We start from the raw sequence: 13534 nt of genomic DNA on the forward strand, positions 1-13534 counted from the left end.
GGGGGGGGGGGGAAATGGAAGACCTTGAGAGAGAGAACGTCACGAATAACGAGGCGATAATCGACGGCGACAGCGAGAAAGCGAGCATTAGGTGAGAAAGCATAAGAGCCACTTAGCTTATAAGCTTCGGTAAACTCCATTTAGAGGGACAACTCAACTCGAGATTGCATTAAGCTATGAAGGAAACCCACATTTACTGGACACCCACATTGTTTGATTTTTCTACTTTATTGGTCAACAGATTTCAATTTCAGGTGAATGGACGTATCTGTTGGAGTTCGAAGGTGGAAGAGGAATGTTGGGGAATGGAGTTCGTGGATCTCTGAGTTGTGCACTGTAACAAGTGAAAATCAACTAGCAATTTTTTAGTATTTTTGAATTGAATTTGGAGTTGAAATTATAGTTGAAGTTGTGTTTTACCATTTTTTTTTTTAAAAGAGAAAAAATTTACTTTTGAAAAAAAAATTAAATATGATTTTATGCTCCATTTTTATAAATTATCAAAATCACCTAACTAAAATTTATCTACTAATGAAAAAAGAACATAATTAGGCATTTTTATAAAAATAATTACATAAATATAATCATATTTAATGAATTTCAATTATAACATATATAATATTTATATTACTTAGACCCTTTTATTTTGGTAAAAAATCTTTTACAAAAATTTTGTCCACAATTCTACCCCTATGACTTTGCACCGTTTCCTTTCTTATCCACTATTTTTAAGCCTCCTTATTCTCTTTTGTCCTAATTACCGTCCTTTACCTTTTCACTTACCAGTAGTCTATCGTCCTTTCATCTCAATAGTCACCTCAGTTCACTTTATTTCTTTCAACTTCCACTGCTTCATATTCCTCTTTCTCTTTTTTATACCCCTCTCACCATCTCATGTATACATGTTTTATGCCAATCTCTTCCTGTCTCAAGATAGTGGCGAGTTAGAAACTTTGGTGCTTCGAACAAGAATCATTCTAAATGACTTTTTGTTTGAAAAGTTTTTTGATACCAAGTTTTCTGGGGTCATTCCCTACATGAATGGCTTTTGGCCTGATAATTTTGAGGTTAGCTTTGAGGAAGCTAAAAAGGTTGTTTCTGAATCCAAAATTAATTTATCCAACTTTAGTCCTCTGTCTCTCTGTAATTATAGAATTTTGGCTCACATTATTGCCACTACCTTAATCCATCAAAAAGGTTCTCTCAGCAACATAATTTGTTGGGATTTATTTATGTTGTGTTGCATGGTTAATAATTATAAAATTAATTAGTCTGCCTGATTTTGTGAATATATGTTAGAAAGTGCTACAAATGTTCATGCCTCTACAATCTTACCCTATGGATTGCTAATTACCAAAAGTCTCCTTTACTATTTCATTGATCTCTCTGAGTACCCCCCCGATAGAAGTTTCAGCCACCTATAACTCCGAGACCTTTGCTAGCATGTGATATGTCTTGGTTGAGAATGAATAGTGAAAGAAAGATTCTGCCAAATCTCGGTTTGATACACCTAAGGTAAGAAAATCTATGTCTAACCTTGTGCTCTCTATGATGAAGGAGATTGAGCAACTTACGGATCAACTCAAGGCAATTAGAGAAGGGTTGCTGGTTCTTCGGGTGTCAACTACTAGGTTGTCGCAACTGAGTAAGGAAATAAATATTGATGTGAGAAAGGTGCACTTATCTCTTAATGGCTCAAATAGGAGTGTGTAAAGCTGTTTAACAGGATTTTTGTGAGGGTGGACATCATCAAACCTGAGACGAACTTGTCCAACAATGAGATTGGTATCCATCCAGAATTCCTACTCAAACTTCTCCAAAAATATTGAAAAATCCTATGAACAAATCCGTCACAATATTCACAATATTCTCGCTTATTTTTTGGCCAAACTATGAACTTTTGAACTATCATTCAAAAGAGATATGTCCTATTCTATCTTTTGGGTTTGTAAACAGATATTTTCTGACTTATCTTTATGCAACTTTTTTTTTGTTTTGCATCAAATTGCATAGTTATATGTTTTTCCTTTGTTTGCTTTGTGTGCGCTATTTATTTTGTATGCTTTGCTCTTTTTTATTATGTCAAAAAGGGAGAAAAGATCTACATCAGATTAGAGCTACAACTAAATGGGAGCCAACCAACTGTAATAAAGGCACAACGTCATCGAGATAGGGGGAGCCAATCAACTACTATGATAAGGAATTCAAATGATGTTTAATATTTATCATTATCATAAAATGGAGAAATTATTAGCTTCTTATATCAATGTAATATGTTTTAATAATAACAAATATTTTTAAGCCAGGGCCCTCATATCCTCTCTTTAGATTTTATGGTCGATTGCATAGGGGTTATTGTGATGGGGGAAGGGATAAGTGGTTCAATTATGATTAGACAGGGCATATGCTTAGAAAATGTCCAGTGTATAGGGTTTCTTTTTAGGCAAATAAGGTTTTAGTTGCCTCTTCATCAGCTCTGGTACAAGAGGCTGTACCATCTAGCTCCTACACTGGTCAAAACCGACTCTATGCTCTCACTACTCGTTAGGAGTTTGAGGTATCGCCTGATATTGTTACTGGTATGTTGAAAATATTTTCCTGTGGTGTGTACTTTTTACTTGATCCGGGTCTTCTCTTTCTTATGTGACCCCATTTGTAGCTGTATATTTTGGTTTTGGTCCTGAGTGTATATTAGACCCCTTTTCTGTTTATACCCCGATGGGTGACTCTTTAATATCTAGAAGATTCTATAGGGGTAGTGTGGTATCTATGGGTGGTCGGGAGAATTTGATGGATCTATTTGAATTATATATGGTTGATTTTGATTTCATATTGGAAATGGATTTGTTGCACTCATGCTATGCTTCTCTAGACTGTCGGACTCGTAAGGTCATCTTTAAATTCCCCAATGAGTCAGTTATTAAATGGGAGAGTGGTTCTCTAGCACCTAAGGAAAGGTTCTTATCATATGTTAGAGCCCGAAGATTAATCTCCAAAGGGTGTCTCTATCATCTGGTCAAGGCTAAAGATTCTAACTCGGAGGGTCCTTTTTTTACATTCTTTCTTGGTGTTGAATGAATTTCCTGAGGTCTTCTTTGATGACCTTCCTGGTGTCTCTCCCGATAGGGAGATTGATTTTGGGATTGATCTTATTCCAGAGACTAATCCTATTTGTATTCCCCGTATAGAATGGCTCCAGTTGAGTTAAAAGAGCTTAAGGAACAATTAAAGGATCTTTTAGACAAGGGTTTCATCCATCCTAGTGTGTCTTAATGGAGTGTACCAGTATTGTTTGTGTGTAAGAAGGATGGTTTCCTTTGTATGTGTATTGATTACTGGCAATTGAATAAGGTAATGGTAAAGAATAAATACCCTCTTCCGAGGATAAATGATTATTTGATCAGCTCTATGGCGCTAAGTTTTTCTCTAAGATCGATCTTTGATTCAGATATCATTAGTTACAGATTAGGGAGGCGGATATATCTACGACTGCCTTTTATTTCAGATATAGGCCTTTTGAGTTCTTGGTTATGTCTTTTGGGTTGACTAATGCCCCGACGACATTCATGGACTTTATGAATAGAGTCTTTTGTTAATTTCTAGATTTTTTGTCATTGTATTCATAAATGATATTCTGGTGTACTCAAAGAGTGAGGTGGATCTTGCCGATCACCTCCGCATAGTTTTCCAGACCCTAAAAGAGCATTAATTGTATGCTAAATTTCCAAAATATGTATTCTTGTTAAATGTTGTCACCTTTTTGGATTATGTCATATCTAGTGAAGGGATCATGGTGGATCCACAAAAGGCTGCAGCTGTTAAGAAGTGTCCTAGACCCACAACTCCAATCGATATTTGGAGCTTCTTGAGTTTAGTTGGTTACTAAAGGAGGTTTGTGGAAAGTTTCTCTTCCATAGCTACCCCGTTGACCAATTTAACTCTAAAGAAGGTGAAGTTCTTATGGCCAGATTCTTATGAGGGTAGTTTTGAGAAGCTGAAAGAATTGACTTTGACTAAAGACACTAATAAAATTATGGTCTATTAGGAATTGATTTTATCTTGATGCAGCATAGAAAGGTGATAGCTTATGCCTTTAATCATTTAAAGGTATATAAGAAGAATTATTTGACTGATGACTTGGAGTTATTGGTTGTGGTGTTCGTGTTAAAAATCTGGCATCACAATCTTTATGAAGTGCATATAGATATTTTTTTAGATCATAAGAGCCTGCAGTATGTGCTTACTCATAAGAAGCTAAATCTTAGGCAAAGGAGATGACTTAAGCTGCTCAAGGATTATAACATGAGCCTTACTATCATCTAGGTAAAGCTAATATGGTTGTTGATACTCTTAGTAGGTTATCCATGGGTATTATAGCTCACATGGATGATGAAAAGAGAGAATTGGTGAAAGATATTCACCGTTTGGCTAACCTTGGAGTTCATCTCTTGGACTTTGAAGATGGTGGTGTGTTTGTGCAGAAGGTGTCACATTCATCTCTTGGAATTGAAATAAAGGAGAAATAGGTATTGGATTCTATCTTGATGAGGATCAAGGGTGATATAGGTAGGCAAAAACTAATGGCCTTTGAGATTAGTGGTAATGGTACTTTGCGGTACTATGGGAGATTATGCATCCCCAACATAGATGGATTATAAGATAGAACATAAGCTAAGGTACATGAGTTGCGTCACACTATTTATCCTAGTTTAACAAAGATGTATCATGAATTTAAGGCTATTTATTGGTGGAATAATATAAAGTGGGATGTGGCTCATTTTGTGGCTAAGCGCCTCGTATGTTAGCAAGTGAAAGTTGAACACTTGAGGCCCAGAGGATTATATCAAAAAATTGAGTTGCCTGCATGGAAGTGGGAAGTGATCAATATGGATTTCATTACTGGTCTTCCTCGGTCTCTAAATTAGTTTGATTTGATTTGGGTCATGGTGGATAGGATGACAAAGTCTACTCACTTCTTGCTAGTGAGGACTAGTTTCTTGGTAGAGGATTATACAGGTTGTACCTCTAAGAGATTGTGAAGTTGCATGGGGTACCTATTCCTATTATCTTAAATCATGGTATTAGTATTCATCATGCTTTTGGCAGTCATTTCAGAAAGGTTTGGGGACTAAAGTAAGCCTTAGTATGACTTTCCACCCACAGCTGGATGGGCAAGAAAAAAGAACTATTTAAACATTGGAACATGTGCTTCAAGCTTGCGTGCTTGACTATGGTGGTAGTTGGGTTGAACTTTGACCTCTTAAAGAGTTTGTGTAAAATAATAGCTACCATTCCAACATTTGGATGGCTCCATTTAAGGCCTTATATGGTAGGAGGTGTAGGTCTCCTATTATGTGGTTTGAGGTTAGTAAGGCAGAAATATTTGGCCTAAATTTGGTTCATCAAGCCATGGAGAAGGTGAAGGTGATTCGGGATAGGCTTAAAGCCACCCAAAGTCTCCAAAAATCCTACGTAGATGTGACACGTAGGAAGTTAGAGTTTGATATTGGGTATAGGGTGTTCTCAAAGGTGTCTCCTATGAAAGAAGTGATACGATTTGGTATGAAAGAGAAGCTCAGTCCTCGATATGTCTATCCTTATTTGATTTTGAAGAGGGTTGGTAATGTTGCATATAAATTAGAGTTGCCCTCGAGTATGATCTCTGTTCACTCGGTGTTTTACGTATCTATGTTGAGGAAGTGTGTGGGTGATCCGTTGTAAATTATGACTATCAAGCATATTGGTATTTTGGATTCCTTGTCTTAGGAAGAAGTCTCAGTCAAAATCTTGGATTCGCAAGTTTGTCGATTGCGGACGAAAGATATAGCTTTGATAAAGGTTTTATGGAGGAACCACACGGTTGAATAGGCTACTTGGTAAGCCGAAGAGGACATGAAGTCTAAGTATCCACTCCTATTCCTTGTTCCAGAAAATCATGCTTAAGGTATGTGTTGTTCTTAACATCTTTGTTTGTTGTCTTTGTTAAAGGAAGATTGTGAATTCCTTGGTAATCTATTTTCTTTCTTAAAGGTAAGTGTAGAAATGTTTGGGGTTTAATCGTGCTACTCACTGCTTTGTCCCATCATTCAAGGATGAATGAATGAAGTGGGGGAGAATTGAAATACCTCAGATTTTTGGCCCTTGGAAATTTCCTGATCTTTGAGCTCACTACTTTGATTACAACTTGACCATATGAGTCATATGGTGTCTTGACGGGTCAGGTGATCCTAGTCGTAGGGTGTTTAGTGGATGGTGGTTCTGTTTTTTTCTTGGTTACGACTTGGTGGGGATGAGTCGTTAAGGTTTGAGATGAGCGTTAGGTCAAACCTTAACCAAATTAGTAACTTAGTGGCTCGAATTTGCTTTGAGTCTAAGTGGCTCACTAGAAGCTGTGAGGATAGGTTACGAGTCATGAGATAAAGTCAAAGGTTGTCCAGTGTCTGACCTATTTGGGTACTGTGTTTGTTACGACTAGACCCTATGAGTTGTTCGATCAGGTTATGTGTGGAATCATGGAGTCATAGGGTTGATAGTGTATGGGTGTCCAACACCCTGTATAGGATACAACTCAAGGCTACGAGTCGTATGATGTGTTGATGAGACAATGGGTCGACTCGTAACCAAGGATGGCTTTTTACAATTTTAAGTTGGGGGCATTTTGGACATTTCCCACTTTAAGTCCCTTTGGTACCATGACTTAAAATCTTCATTGGGACTTCATTAACACATTATTCCCAATAAAACACTCCTAAATTCTCTCTCAAACTTTCTGTTCAAGCTAAGGCTAGGGTTTCAATGAAAGTGACCATCTAGGGTTCTAAGGGTGCTATCTCTTCCAAATTTCATGGTATTTTAGGTATATTACTCCTCCCTTATTGTTATTTTACTTAAAGTACTTGTTTTAATGTATGGCTTCCATGGTATTGTTATGGTTTTGAAATAAAGATTGGGGGTCTTTGAATGCTTAATGTTGAATGATGTTTTCCCATGGCTTAATTATGGCCATCTATGTTTTAACTATGGTTTTGAACATGTGGGTGCATGGGTATGGTGGCGGAACTTGATAATGGTAACTTTTGTTAAACCTGTGACTTTTGAAGTGGTTATGACCTCAAAATATTTGGTTTCACTTATTTCTTGAAACTAATGCATGATATGAATGGTTATATGGTTACAAATGGTTTTAAAAACCTTGTGGGGTACATGGGAATTCTCCAAGTGATTATATAATGAAAACCTTATGGGGTAAATGGGAATCCTCCAAGTGATTTTAATAATGGAGTTTGTGGGGTACATGGGAATCCCCTAAGTGTTGGCTAATGACATTGCTTGCACACTATCGTCAGTATGATGATACCACTTAATAATACCTTAATTATTAACTCCTGGAATTGGTGGTTTAGTTGTACGCTAAATGTTTTAATTGGGCAATAATGGGGGTTGTGATAGTTAGCCGTGAAGGTTTGAATCCAAAGGACGGACATTGGAAACTCATGTTTGCCAACATGAGGTTTGGTCTTGGTGAACTTATGCTTGTGGGGTACATGAGAATCCCCTAAGTCTATATATGTATATATGTATCATGGAGGGTGAAGGTTACACATGAATCCCCGGCCTTCTATGATATCTCCAGTTCGTGTGGCTACATATACTGGGGCCCGTTCAGGGGCTAACACTGGACCCATATAGCCCATGGGTAGATTTATGACGGTAAAGCTACACAATCTAGGTTAAGGTTTTAAATGCATGCTAAACCTTATTTTCTATCCCGACATATATATATATGTATGTATGCATGTCATTGCATATGGTTATTTGATTTAGTTTTCAATTAATGGAGTTACTTTATCTTAATCCCTGAGTTACATGCTAGCATTCACCTCGTTAACCGTCCTTGGGTGTTGTATCCCTACGCGATGTAGGAATCAACCATACTTTTACTCCTCTTGCTCAGTGACTTAATGATTCGGGGGCAACCTTTGAGTCAGACTGAAGTGGTGAGCTTCCATACTTCGGAAGACACCATTTCATGCTATGGACTTCTTTATATCATTTTTATTTCTTTGGATTTTTTTTTGGCTATGGTCGGGGCATGTCCCAACTAAATAAACTTTGATTCTAGTTAGAGGCTTTGTCGAACTACTTAGGCATGGGCGGTGTCGGTATTAGTATTGACATTGGTATTGGTATTGGCATTGGGACAGGTATTGGATGGTTAATTCGTTATGGATTTAGGTTTTGATTTTAGACTTATTATCATTTCTTTAAATTAATATTATCTTATCTTTATATATGTTTGGAATTCATCCGACATGGGGTGAGAGGTAGTCAATGGTATGGGTATTGGGGGTGGTCTCCGATCCTAGTTGGACTTGAGTTACCCGACACGGCTAGGCCCTGGTTCGGCTCATGTCAATATCCCTCAAGTCACTAGGTAGTGTGACTAATCTTAAGTTAGGGTTCTTTAATATCTACCTAAGGCCTCATAAGTAGATATTCAGGCTTAACAATATCTTCTAACTATAACATGTTTTGTAAGATGAGACTCGAATCACATTTCTATTTTAAGTTCCCTAAACGTGCTAATATAGGACATACTAGTTATAACCCTAACCTATAACCCCCAACTAGCATGCAATCTATATAATACACTATCTCATAGGAAAAAGTAGACCGGAGCCTACCTCAAAGCCGAGCTGTAATCCGAAACTGTCCACGAACCGCCCATCTTCACTCCACGATCCTAAAATATCTCCATACTATTAAATATGAGTAAAATGAGATTTACATTGAAATATAAATCTTTGGCCCAAAAATCGAGTCAAGAACAGGGTGGTGAGGGATACAAATGGGATTCCTAAATTAAATCCATCACGAGGTCCCTTGAAAGACAAGGAATGCATACTCATAATTTAAGTACAAATAAAGCTCGAATCATGGCCCAAATCAGCCCAAATAGTTAAGAAATTCAAGGATTAATTTCTAGGAATTTACAAGGAAAAGAACAAATTAACGGGGAAAAATAATGGAAAATGATCAAGAGGTGTATAATTAACTCATTTTAGCCTCAATAGATGATTTCCCATAATTTTCCACACCTCAAGCTCCAACAATGATGAAATAGGGCTAAAAAATAATGAATCTGGGGGAGACAAGATATATACTGCTAAGCAATTGTCTTTCATGACCGTGAGGGCCAAAGGTCATGAATGTGATAAGTAAGAAAATTACTCTTTGCAAGCAAAGGATATGGATCGTGAAAATGAAGGTAGGCAAATCAGGCTATCGTGAATGCGAAACTATGGTCGTGATCGCAAAGAAGAAGCGGGATTTGGGTCAATGGCAACCTTCATTGCGAATATGAGAGATAGATCGCAATCACAATGGTCAAGAACTTAACCCTTTACAAATGCAGCAAGTGCCTCACAAACACAAAGAGCAACAGTGGGCTGCAGCAGGCACTAGAAAACTAACAAAAATGCTAAATCTAAACGGACTTTGATGGGGTGCTAAAAATTCATTTGAAACCCTGTGTGCACAAATGAACTATGCTACCATACCAAGTTCAATATTCTGGACTCAATGAAGCCATTGAAAATTATACTTGAGGTATTTTCAATAAAAAGTGTGACCTACACCCATAGTTTTATCTTTTGTCAAATCCAATCAACGACCCAAATGAGTTCAGAAGCCTAGGGACCAGAAACAAGGATCCCCCTAGCCTAAATTCCACATTTTGGAGCTAACAACGCTGTAAAAATTCTTATTTCAGGCTATCTACTAGGAGTTTGTTACGTCCTAGAACACAACAAATGTACATGGTCACTCAAGTAGTAAAGTGGCCTTTAAAAGCCAAGTATCGATCCCATAGGGACTTGGTTTAAGAAAAACCCAATTATAGATTTACTACTAATATTAAATAAGTACAAGTGTAACCAATAACGATTGAGATTTGAGAATTCAAAAGTAACCGTAAATAATTTGAAATTGTAAAGTATTAGAGATAATAATAGGGAGAAATCCTGGGTCAAGGCACTACGAACAATCCTACTTAGACATATAATCTTATCGATTTAGTTAATTATCTTGGTTGTTGATTCATGGGGTTGATAACATGATTATGCTCTTCTGAGCCTCTAATCGTCTATCTAACTTAGCCCCACAATTACATCGTTGAGCAGGGACGTGAGAACTAAGTTAAACACATTGATATATATTCTTGTATATGAACCCAATGGGGATAATTAGGTATATTCCTCTCCTAAACATAAATCCTAACTTCATTTCCTTGAATTTATAAGATCCCACTCCATATATCCCACGATCTAGTCTATTGTTCCTCCTTTCAGACTCATAATAGAAATTTATGTTTATCCTAAGGGTCGCAAATCCATAAAATAGTTATAACAAGGAAATATGAACAAAAAATAATGACAATCAACATAATCAACTCAAATATAAGCTTAAGTATTTATGTTCTTGGCCTCAACCCTAAACGAGGGTGTTTAACCACTCATGAACTTACAACAAATCACAATTATGGAATTCATGTATATAAACCAAAAGTAAACCAAAGTAAAGATTAAGAATTGAAGCCTATTCAAGTGTATTTCCATCCCCAAAAGTCATCCAGGGTATGTACAAAAGAACCCAAGTGCCCTATATATAGTATGAGAGGAATTGCCCAGTTTTGAACCAAGGGTTTGTCACGCCCATGTCTTAGTGAGTTAAGGGAATAACACACCCTTATCATGGAATATCACTATTTTTATCCATGTTAATTTTTGTCTTGGGGCATGGCACGCCCTTGGCCTCATAATTTCCAAATTTTGCCATCATTTACTCCTCCATTTTGCCTTTGTATTCCTCACTTCTTGGGTATCTTTACCACATCATTAGACATTGTTATGCTCCCAATCATCAATATAGCTCACATGGCCTTCTATAATATTAAACACCATGAATTAGTGCGCATGACACACTAGAATCGATCGAGATATACTAGAACAACACATAGCTCAAGCTAGTAACTCTAGTTTTCTCGTCTAACCTCTAGGTGACCAAATTGATTATAAAATTATTTTGAACACACCTTAAACATTATAATTATATTAACACATAGATGCCGAATGATATGAATATCAACTCATTACACACAGAGGAAGTTTTCAAAACAAGGTTAAACACATGTAGATAAAGACATTTAGGTGCATTAATCCATCTAAATTTACCACCCACACTTAAAGCATTGTTCGTCCTCGAAAAAATATTCACATTAAGAACCATATACGGAAGACTCCAACATTACTACTACAAGCAAAACACTTAAACTCGTACTACAATGACTGCACCAATAGCAAGTTCCACATTAGCATGTCGGATACATTTGGAAACTTAGGACTACTACTTTAAAACATCCTAACCTCAATAATTGACTCCACTAAGTTGGCAAAACTTACACATATTACTCAATTAAAGAGATCATAAACGTCACCTAACTCCGATCAAACATGTGCCCTCACCATAAGAGAGTTACCCATAGTCACTCACAGAGAAGCAATTTATCACCAAAATGGGTACAAGAATCAAATTTTACTTACTCTTAAAAAGAATTCACAGGACACATAAGATGAACCATAAGTTTTCCCTTACTGTACTACTCCACTAATATTAGAACATTAAGGATCAAGATTAAATAGGACTTCAAGGGTTGTAATGAAGGCTAAGGGATGGGTAGAAACTATTTTGGATAGTAATAGTGACTATCTTCCCTAAGCATTTTGATACATCACACTACATATTGATATCCTTTCTAACAACCAATTTCTCACCACATCTATCTTCCTACTTCACTTTTGTTTTGCCCCATCTCTTTAAGCTAGTTAACACATAGTAAGGGGGAATATTCTCTATCAACACATAATTCAATTTTGCTCAATTTTTTTCTCTTTTCATTACATTACTCCTAACCACACACAAAATTTTTACACACCAATAACTACTATTTTGGTGTTTTACTTTCACTTTTTTCCTTCAATTTTACACTCCTTAACCATCTTAATTTTTAGCTTAAGAAATTAGGAGCCTTGGATCAAATCATGGTCAATAAAATAAAGGGAATATACTACATATGAGGCTACCAAAGAATAGGCTAAAGTCTCAATAAGGTTAACTAAGATAATGCAAGAAGGGTAGACACAAGAGGGTATGAAACATGGCTATCAAAGAAATACATATATCTTCTCCTAAACCCGACATTCTTTATTTTGCTTTGCACACACACCAGGAAATTTTAGACATCAATATCCAACAAGAAATGTACAAAAGACCTCACTCATACATGGAACATGATCAAATCAAGTAAGATCATTTTAGGCTCTAACTAAGAAATAGCATAAATTTAGAATTAAGGCAACATCACAAAAAAGTCATATAAATGAGCCTAAGTGGCTCAAAAGTAGTCATTCAGCACAACATAGATGATTTTACATTCAACACCACTTGCATCATGTAATCTCATATAGCAACTAGAAAGAACACCTCACTTATTCCTAATACAAAAATTTTAAAATTTACTCCTAAAAATAAAAAAGAGATACTGGGTTCAAATGGTTCCCCTTTAAAAAAGAAACAAAAAAAATAAGGGGTGGGTGAAGTGTGTTCCTAAGAGTTTGACACCAACAAAACTAAACCAACAAATTTAAAATATTTTTGTAATTTTTTCAAATTTAATCAAAAACTAGGAAAATAAATACTCCCCGAGGCCTCTAAGCCTATCTAGCAACATCTTAAATCATTATGGAGGTTTGTTTGCCATGATCCTTAACTTAGATTTTCATTACTCAGACTTTTCTTCCACCCGTGACTCAAAACAAAAACTAAAACAAAAGTGCTATGAAAAAAATTACAAAAATCAAATACCAACCTTAACATGGGTTGCCTTCCAAGCAACGTCTGATTTAGTGTCATATCGCGACCCACATCACTCCTCTTCAATTATTTTTATTCAATCTTTCCCTCCTACTCGGAGGCTATTTCGTTAGTCTTTTATGAACCTTTGAGTGTGTACTCTCATGGTTTGTATTTTTTTCAACACTAACCTTTTCAGGCTTCTTCTAAAGTTTTTAAACATCAGGTTTACTTTTTAGTTTGGGCTACTCTATGAGATAGTCCTAAAAAGTCATTGGAGACTTGCACTCCTCCACCCCACACTCATCACTTCCATGGATGTGATCATGTTCAAATCTGTATATTATGAAGGTGGATTGAGTGGTTTGTACTTTGAATATCACTTCTTTATCATCCAGTCTCATTGTCATAGCGCCCTCTCTAACATCAATCCGTGCTTCTCCTATCACCAAAAATGGTTGTCCAAGTATGATTGATACCCTGTCATCTGCATTATATTTAAGAATAATAAAGCTTGCAAGAATAATAACTTACCAACCTTAATGAGCACATCTTCTATGATTCCTTTGGGTTGCACTCTTATTCTATCCACCATTTGGGTCATCACGGAACATGGCTTCAGCTT

General features: G+C 36.4%; 1 protein-coding gene across 1 annotated transcript in view; it reads right to left on the reverse strand.

Annotated features, from left to right (window-relative positions):
• Positions 1 to 365, reverse strand: part of LOC107863535 (WD repeat-containing protein WRAP73) — a 9169-nt gene extending 8804 nt beyond the window's left edge. Inside the window, exon 1 of the mRNA XM_016709488.2 lies at positions 24 to 365. Coding sequence (XP_016564974.1) covers positions 24 to 140 — 117 coding nt within the window. The 5' untranslated portion in view covers positions 141 to 365. The remainder of the gene's footprint in view (positions 1 to 23) is intronic.
• Positions 366 to 13534: the final 13169 nt, after the last annotated feature.

This window comes from Capsicum annuum, chromosome 3 (genome assembly GCF_002878395.1).
Source record: "Capsicum annuum cultivar UCD-10X-F1 chromosome 3, UCD10Xv1.1, whole genome shotgun sequence".
Lineage (NCBI taxonomy): Eukaryota > Viridiplantae > Streptophyta > Magnoliopsida > Solanales > Solanaceae > Capsicum > Capsicum annuum.